We start from the raw sequence: 19,412 nt of genomic DNA on the forward strand, positions 1-19,412 counted from the left end.
TAGGGAGATTCCGAATTGGTGGCAAAAGATGACAATATAGGAGTTGATAATCAAAATGAGAAGAAATCACCCAAGGATGAAGAAAAAGAGAACCAAGGAGGTGACGGTGAAGCCAAAGAGAAAATCCATGAACAAATAGATGAGGTAATAGCCTAACAACTCCGTATTGAACTGCTTATTGTTCTTTTTTAGAGTGTTTGTGAACATGCATATTACTGTAGAAATAATTGAAGTTACATAGTTCAGACGAAGTTAGATTTTACAAGCATAATTGGGAACAGATGAGTATATCCCACAGCCTCCAGGGCAGAGATGCATAGCAGCTTCTTGTTTCTTCACTAAAGAAGAAATAAGAGGCTACTGTAAATTAATAGTAAATTACTTTGTCTCCAAAACATGCCATGCATGCACAGAATTCCGAGAAGACGAGTTTTTACAACCAGTGTCCATCAAAACTAGCCAATAAATATCTTACCTTTTGCATGATTTACTTATTTTGTGCATTGAGTGGGGAATTAAAAGAGGAAATGGCAGAAGAGGATAGTAGTTAAGAAGCTGAAAGAGTATGAACCCATATGTGAGAGTTTCAATAAAGTACTCTTAACTGGGAGTGTGCATTGCTAATTTAATTGTGCTTTGGACCTTTCGTGCATCAATTCTGTGTTGTTAAAGCAGCCACCTCTTTTTTCGGGTTTCTTTATTCAATTGTTTCATTTCTAAATCTCTAAATGTACTCTTTTCTCTTCTTTTTCCAGCTTTCCATTCTTTCCTCCCTTTTGTTTGTTTTCATTTTTAACTATCTGTACAACAAAATAAAACACATGTTAAGTTGGCTGAACACACACAGTTTTTGCAAACAATTCTTAAAGTTACTGTATATTTAAATTTGGCACAAAAATCGGGGGGGGAGATGGCTGCTTTAATTAGAAGCAGAATAGGGCTGTGTTCATACAACATCCAGAATACTTTTCCAAATCATTTTCAAAAGATGTGTCACCTTAATCTTGATAAGTATTTAGAGAATTCCCACCTTTCTTGTTTTTTAATTATAAATATTTGAAGTATGTCACTTGATGAAAAGGGTGGTGTCCATTTTAGAATTTTCCCTTTCCATTATGAATGCTTCTATAATATTATTAAACCCAGATTCAATCTAATAACTTCTTAATTAAAAAAATATAGTCAAAATCAATATTCTTAACTAAGTGGGGAAAGCAACTAAGGCAAGATATCTAGCTGATGACCAGACAGTGTTTATTATCATTATTGTTATTCACTTTTACCAAAATATATTATAAATATAGTAATCCTAAAGGATTAAATGAAGTAATCATAAAGTTCCATCCAATAGCAAGGATTTATTCACAGTTCACAATCAAACCAACAAGCAGATATTAACGAAGACAACAATCAATGTGTATTTAGAATTGTACCCTGTGATATGAAAGGATATCTTTTTCAATGGGAGATAAGCTTCCTTAAAGCATTCAGAGATTTTTCTGCTTGAGCAGATTCAATAGAATTTCAAGCCTCAAGAACTTTGCCTCCCATCTCTGCTTGCCACCTTCATTCTTCTTATAGTGTGTTCTGCCTTACAGGGTGAATATGATGAGAATGAAGTGGATCCTTACCATGGAAAGCAAGAAAAACAACCTGAAGCCGAAGCCCTGGAGCTTGACCATGAGCTGAATCTTGGAAATGAAGAGATGGATGAGGAAGACGAAGAAGAAGAAGAAGGTAGAAGTAGAAATGGCTAAATGATACTTAGTACCAGACACATTGTTATCTCTAGTGGGGTGAAGGGGGACCATTTTACAAAACTTGTGTCCTGGTACAAAAACTACAACTTATAAACTTGGCATCAGAGTTTAAAACTTTCTGGCTATTGTGTAACTTAAATGGTTGAAAATTAGGATTCCATTGCTATCAGCAAGTTATGTTTGCATCTACAACTATTTTCATAGCTTGATGAAGTAAAAAGATCATTATCTTTTAATGTAGGTTAATACCATTATCTTAGTAATTTGAAGAGTTGATGCAAAAGATGTTATAGTTTAAAGTGATAGAACAATGAACATTTGTGGAATGAGTGGAGCAGGTAAGTTAGGAATGTACTCTTTTTCAAATTTGAAGCCAAAAAGGTGCTTCAGAGGGCTTATGGGCATTCATGCTATATCTGCCAATGGCTCCTTGGAGAAGTTGTGCTTTTCCCCAGCTTCATACAGTAGCTATGTGATTCCAGGAAAATATGTCTTTGGGTTAAACATTGTGTCCAATTTTTGGCCCAATTGATGCTTTCTGAACACATGGGAGCTATCCATGCAATACGCACTGTGCAGCTACCATGCAACTCCAGGAAAAGAAATAACTTATTTATGGAAGAAATTGAGAGGAGAGAGGAATTGAAATTGATGATTTCATGGATACCCCCAACCCTGTGCAGATCTTTGTATCCAAAGCACATCCTTGCTTTGCATTTTATTCAGTTCCCTGGACCTTGATCTCTTGTGTCTGGGAATTGTGTCTAGGTGGCCTTTGTCTTTTCAGGTATTCAGTTCCACAAATAATATGTATGGAACTTAGGAGGCTTGGGGCATTCTATCCAATTGTATGTGTGTGATTTTTAAAAACTATATTCCATCTCTTTTTCTACTAGGAGAAAATCCTTTTGAGATTGAAGAGAAGGCGATAGATGTAGATGAAAAGGAAACGGAAGATAACACTGAAGATGTGGATGAAGATAGACAGGATTCTGAGCAAGTCGAAAAAGATCCTTCTGAAGATAAAAATGAAGAAGGAACAGAGAATTCTGATGCAAATACAGGGGAAGAAGAGGACTCTACAGTAGAAGAGCAAAAAGCTGAAGAGAACGAACAGAACGTTTCCACTACTGATCAAGGCCTTTGTCCTCAGGTTTCACATGTTGTTATTAATAAAAGTTGTGTGTATGAGAAAGGAGGGGTGAGAGGGAGAGTTCCTGTCTAAAATCCCAGTAAATGAATTTTTCTCTAACTTGTTATGAAACAAAGCTTGTCTATGGCCTAAAACCTATTCTGTTATGTACGGTATATATCAGCTACTGATACTTTGCCAAGCTAATGCTAATACTGACTCATTTTTTTAATTGCTTCAGAAAATTGATGAAGCTGGTAATGATACTGAAAACGAGGAACAGTTACCTGAAGCTGTGGAAAGAATGGAACATGAGGCATACGGAGAGGCAGGCGAAGAGAATCTGCAGAGCGATACAGCTGTTGAGTTGGTTGGAACTGCATCTGAGAAGGATCAGGCAAAAGAGGTGAAATGGAGCAACTTTAGAAAAGAAAATGTACTGGTATTGGAGGAATTACAGCTTCAAATGTACCTTAGCCATGGGAGCTCACTGGTGCCTTTGGATCACCGTCTCTCACCTCAGCACATCTCACTGTAACCTTAACCCTAATTATAACCTTAACCCTAATTGCAGTAGAGGGAGAATTTTATAACTTCCCTAGCAGCCACTTCATGTCTCTGATTTGTTTCTATCCTATCAACTTATTGAGTAATTGCTTTAAGAACTAGTGGCTGGCTCATATCCAGAATTTTTTTTTTTGTTCACTTTGACTTTGAGTTTTGTAGATCTATAGAATGCAAAATAACAGAGTTAGAGAGGACCTTAGAGGTCTTCTAGTCCAACCCTCTGCTCAAGCAAGAGGAGAACCTTTGCAATTCCAGGCAAATGGTTGTCCAATCTCTTCTTTAAAAACTCCAGTGAAGGAGCAGCTACAACTTCTGGAGGCAAGTCGTAGCACTGATTAATTGTTCTCACTGTCAGAAAATTTCTCCTTAGTTTTAGACTAAATGTCTCTTGTTAAGCTTCCATCCATTACTTGTCTTGCCCTCAGGTATTTTGGAGAATATTGGATCTGTTCATATTCTTCAGTAGGCCTCAAAACACTGAAAATAAGGGTAGATGATGATACCAGCATCCATTTTCCAGTAAGAGGAAAGCATATTTCCACTTTAAGAGGGAAATAGTTTATAAGAGTGACTGAATGTATTATAGCTGTTCTTTGTATATACAGTGCTTTTTAAACTTCATTGACTATTCCCTTTGGTTACCATCCTCAAATTGCTAAATTAATCAATTGCTCCAGTAAGGCTGAAAGGGCTTTGTGTCATAAATATACATGCCAAACCATGCTTGTGTTTGCCAAAGACTATGGATTATATCTATTTTTAATACTTCACACTTCACTAGGGATCTCTTCCCTGTCTTATGAGCCAGACTTCACTTATTATATTCCATGAATTTATGGTGCAGCACTAGAATTGACAGATGGGCTTGTTTGCAGAGCCACAATCTAACGTACGTCTCTATTCCAAAGATAATGTAGTTTGGGCTTTAAACTTAATAAGCTTGTGATGTGTTTTTGCAAACAAGATCTTACTTTGTATGTCTTATTTCAGGAACATGGGAGTGGAACTTCGGATGCAAATCAGCCAGAAGGACATGAATCTGAACTAATGGCACATCTAGCTTCACAGAAACAAAGCAGAAAAAATACCCAGGTGTCTTATTTTTTTTTTGAAATGTGCAAATTACTCTTTTACAATTGGAGGCTCCTATACTAATGGTCTTTGAAGACTCTTTAATGGAAAGCCAAAGAAAAACTAAACATAAGGGACTGATAATTATTCGTTGGCTCTCGTGCTGCTTGGGTGTTTAAAGAAAGTTTTGAACTGAAAAAGGTATCAGAATTTGCTGATACATATTTGAAGAGAAACTGCATCTAGAACGGGTGGGATTCTACCGGTTCAGACCGGTTCTGTAGAACCGGTTGTTATGATTCTGTGCAGTTTGGAGAACCAGCAAATCGTGCCCCTGGCTGGCCCTGCCCCTCTCAGCCCGCTCACTCCCTTCCAGCCCAGTCAGTCCTTATCGTGCATGCGTGACATCGTGCACATGCCTGACCGCATCCTCCCCTGCCCAGTCATACCTTAAGATATTTCTTTTTTTCCCCCTCCCGACGAACAGCTGTGCCGGGATTCCGCTCGCTGTCTTACTGCTTCACCCAGGAGGCTTCCCTGAGGCCCAGGAGCATGGAGGGAGGGAGCACAGCACACACACACACACACACACACATACACACACTCCCCCCTCCCCAGGCTCCATTTTTTGCCTTCCTGGATCCCAGGGAAGCCTTCTAGGAGCAAAAAAACCCCACCAGGAGGCTTCCCTGAAGCCCAGAAGGGCCAAAAATGGAGCGTGGGGGGGCTGCCAAAAAAAAGCCATACCAACAGAACCAGTTGTTTAAAAATTTGAATCCGACCCCTGATCTAGAAGTAATACAGAATCAAACAAACTTTGTACAATATTTATTAGAAACAGAAGCAGGATGAACATGTATGAAAATGATAATAGCCCGGTAGTCCATGCAGATCAGTCTCTTACTGGCTTCGTTCTGGCTCTATCTTTTCCTCATATACCATTTAGAGTTAGAATTTTAAATGGTGTTTCGTCTTGGTTCATTAAAAAAAACAAACCAATGTACATTCTATGTTGTATGAACCTTCATATACAGAAGGCTCTCAGCCTAAAAATATCTTGGGCAAGAAGAAGAGCAAAGCTTCTACTTGAACTAGAGAGCCAGTGATAGAGTAAACCAGAATTTGTGGGGCATCTGGCTTTGGTCTAGTTGCTTATTTGCACAGATTTGCAGGTACCCCATCTGGAGCCTGGCAAACAAGATTAACCTGCAGGCCAGATTCTCCTGCTGTGCAAATCACCTCCTAGTACAAGTCAAGATAAATAAATAAATAGATAAACAAACAAACAAAATTGATATTTTAAGGAGTGGATAATGTGAAGCCACAGAGGTTTGCCCAGTTCCTTTTGGCTTTTCAAGTAGCCCCTAAAGTCATCTTTATGCACCTCTAAAATTCTTTTCTCTTTTTTTCTAAAGGAACAGGACCTTTATATTACCTTTGCCTGAATAGAATTTGCATTTGCCTCATCCCCTTGAAAAATTAACTGGCTGTGCTTTCCTGTGTTTCAGAGTTATAAAAGAAAGCCAGGACAAGCTGACAACGAGCGCACAACAGGAGATCAGAACCAGCCTGTTCACAAGCGACTGAGAACTATTGAGTCTAGCCAGAAAGCAGAGGAAACACCAGTTCAGCCAGGGCAACATCAGGTGGAAGCTGACACCTTTGAGCATATTAAACAAGGCAGAGAATCCTATGATGCCCAGACCTACGGTATGGCAACATTCACAACAAACCACATGGAATAATAATGAAAAGCTCTTTATGGCATCATAGTTTGAAAAACATATACATTTCTTCACTAAATAGATATGTGACGATTGGGTGTTGTATTCCTTTTACATTCATTTATACTTTAGGTTTATTTTGAGAAATGTATTTTTCATTCTGCCTTAGCTAATGCTGTACAATTTAGTCTACAATGCTCTATATCTTAAGATTGTGGGGTTGCATGAAACCTTTCTAAGCCTTGAGTGTGACCCTTAAAATCCTCAGGCATTGTTATCTAATGGTAATTGCTAATGTAGTCAGAAAGAGAAAGGTATTAAACTGGTTACTAGAGAATATTTTTAATTCTAAATCATTTTAGAAAATGATAAATACTTTTTGTAAATAAAACAGCAATGATAACTAACTTAATATTTTGTTTAGCTTGAAATGTAAACTAAATGAAATCCTTGGGGGGGGGGGAGAGAATGTGTTCTTCACAACCTTTTGAAGTACACATCCCCTCCTGTTGCCTCTTACAAGTCAGTCCCAGTATCACATCTGTGCAAATTTAAATCTCATTGAATTAAAGAGACTTAATATTGATTTAACAATGTATAGTGTTGTGTTATGTTTTGTGCGCAACTGCTAGCCATAATTTATTTTTGCTACATTGGGCTGGTTCGAGGAGGAAAGACAATTTGCTTCACAAATGCCATGCTTGTGTCTAGACTGTTAATAGATCGGCTCCGGTTTTTATGATGGCTCGTGTGCTGATGCTGGAGAACTTCTTGTAATTTTTTTTAATATGATCTGAAAACAGTATTGTATTGGTTTATCTCCCCACCAGACGTAGCAAGTGAAGAACAACAGAAATCAATTTTACCTGTTAATGAAGACAGCGAAGAAACCGTTTCTGAAGATCTGGCTATGGAAACAGAAGATCACTCTGCTGAGGAACTCAAAACTTCAGAGGTAGAAAAACTGAATCCAGAAGTAAAAATGTCTGGAGCTTCCAAATCTGGTAAGTCATTAACTTCTTGCCTTGAGAATTCTTTTTTTTTTTAAAGAAATAGCTTCCTGTATGTTTGTGGAAATAGCACAAAAAATACTATTAATGAAATAAGTTAATACTAGTGAATAATAATTTGTTAGTTTTATCTAAGACATTGCTATGGCTATGTATTAAATGAGCCAAAGTAGAGGACAGGAATGGATATGGATGTATGCAGTAATTAGCAAGTGTGTATAATTCAATCCTAGGACCTGAGCAGATAGAGGCAGACAGCCAAGTTCCTAATTCTGAAGATGCTGAAGAAAGAGAAGCAAACTCTTTACTGTCAGAAGTAAAGTTGGACCGAAACAAGCAGTCTACTATTCATACCGCTCATCAGTTTTTGAAGGACCCTAACGTACAGGTAGAAGACAGCTTTCATTTTTAAAACCAAATGATGGGCTAATTGATTTAAGTAGACAAATTTTAGTGCGATCACAATGTTGCAGTAGTTGTAGGCTGTTGTGGATTACAGTTTCGGGTGATGTTGAACAGGGACCCCCAACTCCCAGTCCACAGCCGGTACTGGTTCACAGCCTGTTGGGAACTGGGGTATGCAAACAGCATACCATTTGCGCAAGCAAAGGGCAGCACTCAAACTCATCCCCTGTCCCCCCTCCCCCTACTGCTGCTGCTGCTGGTCCATAGAGCCAGAAGGTTTGGGGACCATTGATGTAGAATCAATAGGGTTCAAATTTGGGAAGGACTTTCACCTGCCAATGGTTGGAATTGAGATGGGGAGATAAAATTATGACAAAAGCAAAAGACATTAATGCTACTACTTCACCTTGTAGAGTCATTATACAGAGACAGTCAGATATCTACGTTAAAATGGCATAAAGTTGCTTTGCTTTCATTACTATTATACATCTGTAAAAATTATAGTTACAAATTGGCTCTTTGGAATTTTACGAATACATTTAAAGTTAACAATGCCTGAAGATAAGGAATACTGAGAGACATAGAGCTGCAAAATTTCAGCATTCTGATCAAGACTCATTTTCACCTTCATCAGCTTCATCCAGCCTGTAGCTGCCTCAAATACTGGTGCAGTCCCTTGAGTTATATCACCTGATTCAAGTGGATATTAGAATAGAATAGAATAGAATAGAATAGAATAGAATAGAATAGAATAGAATAGAATAGAATAGAATAGAATAGAATAGAATTCAATTCTTTATTGGCCAAGTGTAGTTGGACACACAAGGAATTTGTCTTGGTGCAAATACTCTCAGTATACATAAAAGAAAAGATAGGGAGAGAAGGCTAAATGTAATCATTAGTGACAATATTTTTTCCAAATTTGTAAATGGTTTTCTCTTTTTAAAAAAAAATAAACTTTATTGAATTTCTATTACATTAAAAACATAAAAAATATATCACTCAATAACAGCTCTTTGTGGTAAATGATTTTCTCAATTGACTTCTTGTATTATGTTAAAAATCATGGGGACCTGTTAGAAGTTTAAGCCATTTTTCTGCAGAAGGGAACTAAACTGGCAGATTACTGCAAAATTTATTTATTCTACTGAATTTCTATTTATTCTGGAACAGGGGTGTCAAACTCAAGTCATCACGGTATCATCACATGACATATTGGAACTTTTTTTCCCCTTCGTTAAACTGGGAATGGGTGTGGCCAGCACATGATACATCCGGCCCTGCAGGCTAGGAGTTTGACAAGCCTGTTACCATCTAGAAGGATAGATGGTAACAGAAAATCAGAGCAAGTCAGTAAAAACAGGGTTGCAGAATTGCTGAAATGTTTCTACAAAGTGTAGATTTGAGAAAGGACAATAGATAACGTGAGATAAAACCCATATCATTCAGGAATGTTGCATTACTGTTTTGTATCATGGTGTTCTAGGGATGATCTAGCACTTTTCCAGAAGTCAGGCTGGCTGTTCTAGCTTGGACTACTAGTTTCCAAGATAACCTGTTTTCCAGTTCAGAGGATTAATTTTCAAAAAACTACTGGAGTACCTTCAGAATTGGCAGAATGAAATGGTCTGGAGAAGAAATGTCACGTTCTATATTTATCTAGAGCATCCTAAAGGTTTCTAAAGGTTTCTCACAACTTAATGTTACCCTTTGAAGGAGTATTTCTACCTCACACTAAAACTAATCTGTTCATATTGCTGGATTCTTATTCCAATTTCTTATATTTTAAGCACATTTTTAAAAACCCCGAAGAACTAAGGCAAGAACTAGAGAAGCAGCTTGAAGCCTGGAAGATTAGAAATCCTTTAGAGGTTGGTAACATATTTAATTAAGGATATCCTTGTGTATTTTTTTTAATGAGAAAGGTAAATAAATCTTGTTTTGAAGTCATGTTAAGTACTATTGCTTAATTGTCTCAAATTTGTGTGGCGGTCCTGATAATCTTCTGCAGTATGTAACTGCCGTTTTTTATAATCATAAAATTGTACAACAAATTACTTACTTTACATTAAATAAGTATTAAATGTTACATCTGAAAGCCTGTGAGAGAATTACTAAATTACTGACATCAAGGTATTAAGAAATGATGTACTCTTAACGCTGTTTTATTCAAAGGTGTTTCTGGATTTTTTAAATAAATATTGGAAGCTTGAAGTGTGGACACATCTAGTATTTTTAATACACCAACACTGGGAACAAATACTAATTTTCATAGACACCCTGGATGTGTATTCTGCATTACTGCTAGTACTGTAGTTAAAAAAAACCTGTTATTTTATAAACAGTCTGGGTCCCATCACCACTTTTTAACTAATGGGTATTACGTGGGTTTTGTCTTGTACCTGTAGGGGAATGCAGCTGCCGAAGAGATGTGGCAGAGATACCTTCTGCTCACTGAACCTCTTTCACAGCAGCTCTGTGAGCAGCTCCGACTCCTCCTGGAACCAACTCAGGCAGCCAAGCTGAAGTAAGTAGAGCAAAAAGGAGGAACCAGCGAAACAGTTTGATCAGCAGAACAGAGTTTTATAGTGAAATTCATAACACAATGAAATCAATGTTGTTTAGGAACTGCCTCAGCTATTCACACATATATATGTATGAACAAGACTGTTTGCAAATAGGTCAAGAAACACAAATAATAATAAAAGAAAACACTGTAACAAGTGTGGACATTTATGACAACAAAAGTCATTGTGAAACTGATTAAGGCCTAGTCAGTTTCAACCAGCAGTGCTAGTTGTGGGAGAGTTTTAATTTTAATCTTATTTAGTTAAAGTCCCAGAGGAGAACTTGAGGTTAGCCCTTTTTAAGGAAGAACTGCACTGCAGAGAAAAGCATCTCAGAAAAACAGTTTGTTTAAGCGATCTCTTCATCCTGCAGGAAGACAAAAAAAAGGGGGAGGGGAACAGTTGGGCACTGGACACTGCACTAGAGAACTTTATCTGAATGAGATGGCAGCAATTAATGATCTTTGCACCATCTCTCTCACATGGTTCATTTAGCGACCATGTCACTTAGCAGCCGTTTCTCCAGAACCAGTTATAGTCACTAAACAAGGACACCAGTATTCATTAAATGGGCACGTTAAAAATGTCAGTTGAATTAACATTCTGAGTCCAATGGCCATGTATCTTGATTAAATGCTATTATCACTTTTTCAAGTGCATTAATTCTTAATTATTGACTGCATTTATGTATTGCCGTATTCCATATTTTAGTATGATCCAAGAGTCTTATTCCTTTAACTACAACAGCTTAACTATTTTAGTATAAGCATTTGCAGATTGAAATCTATATGTGCTTGGAGTTTGTATACCTGCAACAAGACTGTATAGTTTGACAGTATAATCTGCATATTCTTAAATCTTTTATCTTTTATTTTTATTGAAAAAGTTTTAACCCTTATGCTAGTAAAGATATGTTTACCAATCTGTAAGTTGTGCTTCAGAGAGATGTCTGAATAAATACTTTCAGAGCCTAAGAACAGAGAGCAGAAAGACAATATTCTTCAGAAACTAAACCAGAGTAAAATATGCATAATCAATGTTGGCTCAGCTGGCACAATTTATTCAGATTGCAAGATTAATTGAGATTGCAGAAATAACACATGGTTCTGTTTATCTGGAAAGTAACAATAGCAACAGTTTTTTGCAATTTGTATCTAATATTTTGGATTTCTCCCTAGGTTTTTATTTTTAGAAGAGCTGCGAAAAATATTTAAAATGATTTCCAACCCTTTGTCTTGACCAACATCACATTTTCCTATTATCAGACAAGTGCATATATACAATAACCACATATGTAGAACTATAACAATTTCTCCTAACAATCTTAAGCCAATATTTCTGATAATTAAATCTTTGCTGAGTTGTGCAAAACTCATATTCTGCTTAGGTTATTTTCATAAATGTTATGTTTGTGATAAATATTATATGTCATAGTGTTATGATATTTATAACACTGTGTTATAGTGTTAATGTTTTGAATGTTCCCAATTACCAGAGGTGATTATAGAACAGGAAAAAGGTTGAACATGCGCAAAGTAATTCCATACATTGCAAGCCAGTTCCGAAAAGATAAAATATGGTTACGAAGGACCAAACCCAGCAAACGGCAATACCAGATTTGTTTGGCCCTTGATGACTCTGCCAGCATGGTAGACAATCACTCTAAACAGGTAAAAAATTCTAAATATAGAACATTCTGATCTTATGGGCCTGGATTCATTTATATTTGTTCTGTGTTTCCTCCTATACTATGTATTGTTATGGCCATTTCGTAGGCAGCCATTCAGAGTTATGGGGATTCGTAACATATGATAATTAACACCCCAAATGTTGTAGCACCCCATGGTTACATGATGAAAACCTGGGCATTAGGGGCAATCCATTTGTTCTTCACGGGGGCACTTCTCCCAAATGCTTCTCTCTCTCTACACACACACACACACACACACACACACACACACACACACCAATCTCTGCCCTTTTGGCTCCCCTGCGCTCACTGATCTTTCTGCCACCTTGCCCTTACCGGCTCTGCCGGTTTCCAAAACCTTGAAAGAAGACTGTGCCTGATTTGGACAAGGCCATGCTTAAATTGGGACAAAGGGCAAGCATGGCCAGGAAGGGACTCCTGAAGGGCCAGGTCAGGTGTGCTCATCTGCAGCAGCAGGAAAAAGCTAGCAAAGGTCAGCTGCGGGTAACAAGGCTGGAAACGCCAGCAGGACCAGCAAGCGTAGTGATGGCAAAGCCAGCAGAGTACAAGGCATCCACAAGGGCAATTGAAGAGGACAGAGTTTTCCACTTTATGAAACTTCGGGATTGAAAGGGATCAAGCCAGGAGTGGTTTGGATCAGGGTGGATCCTTGGCACATGACCTGTAGGATTTGCTTAACAACAGCAACCAGGACTGTGATGATTGCTGCTATTAAGCAATACAGTCTCTTGATGTTGTGCTTTATGATTGCATCGCTTAGCAATGGAAATTTTTGTCCCCTTTGTCATTGTAACTTGAAGACTGCCTGTGGCTCATTCTGTCATTCTCGTGCTTTTGCTACTTGGGGCTTCTCAAATGCCAGTTCTCATTCAGAGTTTAAATATCTCACTGCCCGTCAATGGATGTACAGACATCTCTGCTTCTGCCCCAATGACTGTTTAGTACTTGAGATGCTTGATGTTTTTAAAGAAAGTGTCATTGTGATTTTCTAATTTCTTGAAGAGTTTGTGTGAAAGTATGTGGCATCACAAGCTTTCAGAAAAGGTTTTATCGATGGCAAACATTTTTAGAATTTTGCAGTTTAAATGTTAATTCTGTACCAAATTGTTTATATTAAAACCTACTGATAATAGTTACTATTAAACCTACTCACCAATGAACTCCAACTGTATCAACTTGTTCTCTGTAGCTTGCATATGAATCCTTAGCAGTGATTGGGAATGCATTGACACTTTTAGAAGTGGGACAAATTGCAGTATGTAGGTAAGAATATCTTAAACCTTTATTGACTTTTCAGTAATGAAAATTAATATAATTCTTGCAGGGGACACAGTTTTTAAAAATACGTTTCACTTTATTTTAGTTTTGGAGAGACAGTTCAGCTGCTACATCCATTCCATGAACAATTCAATGACCGATCAGGAGCAAGAGTACTACAGCTCTGCAAATTTGAACAAAAGAAGACTAAGCTAGCTCAGGTATCATCACTTCTTAAGGTCATGTTGTCCATTGCCTTACATCTGTTTGCATTGTAGAGACAAATCTGAGATCCTGCTGGTGTACAAGCTGAATGGCAAGATCCTTCCCCAAGGTTTTAGAATTGCCTTTGGGTTGATGGTGGAAGTAGCCTTTAGATGAGATGGGTAGCACATAAGTCAAATGAAGTATTTCCCCACTTGTTGGTGCCTCGGGATTTCACTCTACCTGTTTGGGTGCTGGTTGTGATAAGCCTCAGGAGTTCATGTTCCCCATGATAACCATAGACTTGTCTCAAATACTGGGCCCAAATCATAATGGTGGTAACCCCTTAGATCTTATCATTTTCCCTGAGCAACTGATATTCTGGAGAGAGGAGGGATTTCCATCATCATGGTCATATCACCCCTGATCTGGTTACAATTAAGAACCATCTGTGAACTCTGTAGGGTGATGGGCTTCATTGTTCTGCCCCAGTTGGTTTCCAATGGGGGCATGGGGAGTTTTTCCCTGGCTGTTGCTTTTCCGTGACCCTCTCTAGAAGTGAAGCACCAGAAACAGTGTCTGGAGCATAATTGGAGCAAGACCAGAAGTAAACACAACCAAGGACAGAGACATACTTCTGTTCAGGCCTTCATTATGGCAATAAAAGAGACTGTGTTTACTTACTGGCTTCTTGTCCAGTGGCCTTAATTGGGATGATCAATTCCTTATTGGATGTAGAGAGGGTGACAGGAATTCTCAGCACTGAAATGGCTCCTTTGCCATGTTGTTGTAATGACTGCAGTAACTCTTAACAAAATGGAACCCAGGGTATTGCTTAATTTCTGCTGAGGAAAAGAATTATTTACTTTGTTCTATCAGGAAACCATCTCAAAATGAAATAACGCTTACTGCTATGCTTCAAATAGAATTTGGAAAAATATAGTCTTAAACGTGTATAATTCAAATTAGGGCATTTTCCTATTCTTTGTCACAGAATCAGTGTGACAGTTTCAGGGCAGAGGTTGTTTCTCACAATATTTGTTTTTTGTGTTCTTCTAACAGTTTTTAGAATCATCAATAAATATGTTTGCTGCAGCACAACACTTGTCTTCAAACATCAATCCAGGTGTGTCTTTGACTCCTTTTTTTATAATCACTGATGCCACGCAGTAGCATACCTTAAGTGAAAGCTGTCCGAGTTGTTCTGGAATCAGGCAACTTCTAAACTGAATAAATAAATAAAATCTCATTGACTATAAGAGTCTGTAGTTGCTGATTGGTTGATAAAGGTGTGCCTAGCATTCAAGGTCACAACATCTCAAACAGAATGGCCCTTGTTGCACACTGGAACAATGTTGAAATGGGTAACTCAGTTATTGGAATGTTTAAACTTAAAAATGTTGTGTTGAATAGTACTTCTTAATAAATGTTCTAAAGAAGAAACATTTGAATTCTTAGTTCCTCAATTCATTTTTTAAACATTTTTATTAAGTTATAAAGTATTATAAAATACAATATACAAAAGTAAATAAAAGCAAATCATTACTCTATTACTAGACAGATTAAGATCTGTTTCTTCAGTTATGTACAAGATATTCATCAATATTATGTTTTACTTTAAAAAATTATTTAGAGTCCATTTAGTTTATCCTATATAGACAATACATTTTTAGAACATTTTCATTTTTTAAAATACTAGGCAGTACAGAGCCTTTATAAATTCTTGGAATATTTTTTGTTTTCTGTATATTTGATTCAGGGCTTTATTAACAATTGAAAATATATCTCTTACTAGAAACTGCTCAGTTACTCCTAATAGTATCAGATGGAAGAGGTATTTTCCTTGAGGGCAAGGAACATGTCAAAGCAGCTGTTCAATCTGTGCAGAATGCAAATATCTTCGTTATTTTTGTAATATTGGACAATCCTAATTCACGGGTAAGTTATATATGCATCTGTGCTACATTTAACTATGAAAAAGCATGTTATATATAGTTATAAATTTATAATATTAGATATGTACTAAGTTACCCTTCAAATGGTAGCAGTAGAAAGAGCTTTTTACTGCTGCTGCTGCTGCTGCTCTTGTTGTTATAACCATTTATTATACTGTATTTGCAAATGATTGCTAACTGAGGTTGTTAATCAAGTAGTGACTGTAAAAATTAAAAGGTTGGGGGGGGGGAACATAATTATCAGGAAGAGAAAAATCTTGTTTTTTGTGCTGTCCTCCTGACCATTTTCATTTGATTTAACACAAGCAAGTGTACACAGAATATTACTTGATTGTAAGAAAAGTTAAATCTGTAATTCAGTATTTACTTTTGTTAATTTGCTATTTTCATTCACAGGATTCAATCTTGGATATTAAAGTACCTGTATTCACACGGCCTGGAGAATTGCTAGAAATAAGGTCATACATGGAAGAATTTCCCTTTCCTTTCTACATAATTCTTAGAGATGTGAATGCCCTGCCAGAGACTCTCAGTGATGCCCTTAGGCAATGGTTTGAACTGGTGACTGCTTCAGACAGTTTGTAGAGTGCACCAAGATTTCATCCAAGCGTATAAGCTGATGTTCAAGGGGGCCAGAAATCCAAGACCTCAAACTTGCATTTTCCCTTCTCAGTGCAGGAGACCATGATGAACTCAGACATCATCCCTAGTTTCCTTGCCAGTATTGGGAAACAGTGAAAAAACATATTTTTTCTTTGTTGTTGTTATTTTACTTTCAGTAAGTTATTCTAGGGTTTATTTGATATCCTCATCATTAGGAATTAGGCAGGCTTGTTGAATAGTAAGAAGCAAGTTTTGCTTCCAAAAGAGGAAGTTGAACTTGAACTGTTGAACTATAATAAAAATAGTTTGCTTTTAAGTCACCTGCGTGAGTGGACCCTGTGTTGAGGAGATGGGGAGGTTAAATTTTACACAGCCAAAAATAATAATTTCCTTTGAATACTTGAAATTATTCAATATTGCTAAATGGTTGCTGCAAGGGTATTTTTGTTACATTAAAGACTGAATTATCATTTTACACTGTGACTTTTGCCTTCTGTCCAAGGCAGTTATTAGGACACACTTGCAAGGGATTTTTTCTCCCCAACCCTTTTTCATTGCAAAAACTATGCATTGTTTGTGATTATTAATAAAGCCATCTTTTTGTTTGTAGTTATGGTGTTCATTGGTTGAAGGAATTAACCAGGTCTAAAATAATCTAAATAAGGATTAAACCTGAGAACGAAAGTAAATTCTGACACTGTCTTGAACTTGTCCATTCTTGTATGTAAACCAAAGATCGATGTAATGATTACTGCACTATTTCATGGAGTCCAGATGTGGCTGGTACTGCTGACCCAGGCAAAGTTACCAATTAAACAGGAAGGTTTATAAATGGAAGTTGGAGGAAATATTATTTCTTGTATAGATGCAATAATCATAAATTACAAAGGGGATATATACAGTCCTTGGAAAGCAGCATCTGTCTGATACCTACTGAATGTCTACCTCCCCAGACCAATATTGAACTGAAAGCCATACGATACTGCATGCATTAGAACTTAATATTGCAAAGTATTTAGAGTTTACGTAGCACAGAATTTAAAGTACTTTGTGAGAGCCAGTTTGGTGTAGTGGTTAAGACATCAGGTTAGAAACTGGGAGATCATGAATAGTAGTCCTGCCTTGGGCACAAAGCCGGCTGGGTAACTTTGGGCTAGTCACTTTCTCTCAGCCCTAGGAAGGAGGCAATTTGCCAAGAAAACTTCTGGGATTTGTCAAGATAGTCTCTAGAAATCAGACCCAGTTGAACAGAAGGAAGAGAAACTCTTTATAATATCATGAAACAGCAGTTTTTTTACATTCCTAAAACAAACCTTTTTTAAATTACTTAATATGAAGTTACTTAAAACAACTTTTCTATAAATGGCTTTTTGTAAGGTTAGATCTTGATAATTGGGACATGTAATAAATCAAATCATGAAGATTGCAAGGTATGTTACCATCATAACACTTTTCCATTTTATAATCTCACAAGGATATCTGTAGACTAGAGTAAAAGAACTGCGTTGTTTCATTGGTTAAGTTCCTCTTGATATTTTTCTGCTAAAAATTATATTCTGTAAACCTTGGGAATTTCTTGTTATGGATGAGTCTATTTTGGTTATAAAGATCCAAATTTGGACAACATACAGGATGTGATTTATGTCAGGCAATTATGATCTTTACCAACAGTGTAAAATGGCTGTCCAAAATAAAGCAGAACTACCTCAAAAGCTTCAGGCATAAAGGAAGAACATTTGATAAAATAAAATCTGATAGCTCAAGATAACTTCTTGCACTGTTTATTTCCTGGTCTCTTAAGTATTCAAATAGAACAAAGGAAAGTAATACTGATGGCTTGTAGGCTTTTGTGATAGTGGTGAATGAGGGAAGCCCTTCATTTTCTCATGTGGTAAAGCTGTCCATTCTTACCCAAAAGCCTCCAGATCCGGTATTCTTTCATTGTCTAGAATCTAGCATGAACTGCATGATTTATATCTCCCTGAAATGCCTCAGTGATGTTGAGGTCAGGAGACTGATGGCCCCTCTAGAACCTTCATTTCATTCTGCTGTGGCCACTGAAGGATCAACTTTGTTTCAGATCATCGTCATGTTGGTAAAGTTTCTAGAGAGAAAAAAGGCTGCATAAAGTTGAGAAAGGAGTCCTGGTGTAGCTAGAATGCAGTATTGCAGGCTAACTCTACCCACAGCCTGGAGTTCGATCCTGACTGGTTCAAGATTGATTCAGCCTTCCATCCTTCTGAGATTGGTAAAATGTGGAGCCAGATTGTTGGGCAGCAATATGCTAACATTTGTAAATTGCCCATAGAGTGGTGTAAAGTATTGGAGGTGGTATTTAAGTCTTAGTGCCATTGCCACTCCAAACTATGAATGCAAATTTTCTTTCAACATTTTGTAGCATTTGGGGTAGCAATGCCTTTTTTTTTTTTTTTTTGGCAAATCAAGTAGGCAGTTTTGTTAGCAAGTATTTTATTGTGCATTCTGAAACAGCCACCCCACAATTTCAGAAAAGCATGTATTTTAGTGTAAATTGTGGGTTTTTCTGCAGCCCTACAAATTTTCCTAGCAGTTGTACATGCCATCCTTCTTGACCATGACTTGATATTTACAAAACCCCAAATATTCCACTTTTTGATCAGAGTTTGAACAATATTGATAGGCATTTTCAAATCTTTGAGCATCTTTTTATATCCTTTCCTGGATTTATAAACTTGAAACTATTTTTTGCTTGCAGATCCTTTGTCAATTCTTTTGCTTTCCCTATGCTTCAGTAACCAACAAAGTCAATGTACCATTTCTCAAGAGCTAAGAAACTATTTATACAAAGACACTAAATATAACCAAGACACGGGTGTGAATACTTTAGCTTCATTGCTATCTCAACATATATATGACAAGTTTAGACTGCATTATAAGCTCAAATATGGGTTATTGAAACTTTTGAACCAAATCATTTTATTATTTCCTTTGTTGCTACGGTTTTCTTCATGTCTTATTCTGCAATCCCTAGTTTAATTTGAATCATAAATTTTAAGTGTTTTGTAAATCACTCATGTACTTTACTCACAAAAGTCCATATCTTACAAATTCTGCAAGGAGTATGTAAACATGAGCACAACTGTATATGGTTGTAATAAAAGATTTTTAAAAAATTAAATATAAAATTATATTTTAGTGAAATCATTTATAATCTGTATATATAACTCATAAGTGTCAAGTAACATCAGGTCTTCAGTTTTCAGAGTAATTGAGGCCTTATATATATCTTTCCAGCATTGAAGCCCTAAAAGCTCATGAAATAAATTTCCTTATTTTAGCCATCAATTTCCATGTAATAGAAAGCATATTTGAAGAAATAAGGATTTATCTCAGAAGTCAAATTAATATTTGAGTAGTTGATAGGACAATATAAAAAGTATTTAAAATGATTAATGCATCTCTACACA

General features: G+C 36.8%; 1 protein-coding gene across 1 annotated transcript in view; it reads left to right on the forward strand.

Annotated features, from left to right (window-relative positions):
* Positions 1–16,575, forward strand: part of MDN1 (midasin AAA ATPase 1) — a 109,698-nt gene extending 93,123 nt beyond the window's left edge. The window contains exons 87-102 of the mRNA XM_026726729.2: positions 4–144; positions 1,599–1,737; positions 2,660–2,913; positions 3,134–3,298; positions 4,450–4,551; positions 6,039–6,240; positions 7,085–7,258; positions 7,498–7,652; positions 9,460–9,540; positions 10,078–10,196; positions 11,732–11,906; positions 13,137–13,210; positions 13,311–13,425; positions 14,471–14,534; positions 15,204–15,346; positions 15,760–16,575. Of these exons, the coding sequence (XP_026582514.2) occupies positions 4–144; positions 1,599–1,737; positions 2,660–2,913; positions 3,134–3,298; positions 4,450–4,551; positions 6,039–6,240; positions 7,085–7,258; positions 7,498–7,652; positions 9,460–9,540; positions 10,078–10,196; positions 11,732–11,906; positions 13,137–13,210; positions 13,311–13,425; positions 14,471–14,534; positions 15,204–15,346; positions 15,760–15,948 (2,292 nt within the window). The 3' untranslated portion in view covers positions 15,949–16,575. The remainder of the gene's footprint in view (positions 1–3; positions 145–1,598; positions 1,738–2,659; positions 2,914–3,133; positions 3,299–4,449; positions 4,552–6,038; positions 6,241–7,084; positions 7,259–7,497; positions 7,653–9,459; positions 9,541–10,077; positions 10,197–11,731; positions 11,907–13,136; positions 13,211–13,310; positions 13,426–14,470; positions 14,535–15,203; positions 15,347–15,759) is intronic.
* Positions 16,576–19,412: the final 2,837 nt, after the last annotated feature.

The sequence above is a fragment of the Pseudonaja textilis genome, chromosome 1 (genome assembly GCF_049901715.1).
Source record: "Pseudonaja textilis isolate UNSWEBS1 chromosome 1, rPseTex1.2, whole genome shotgun sequence".
NCBI classification, from domain to species: domain Eukaryota; kingdom Metazoa; phylum Chordata; class Lepidosauria; order Squamata; family Elapidae; genus Pseudonaja; species Pseudonaja textilis.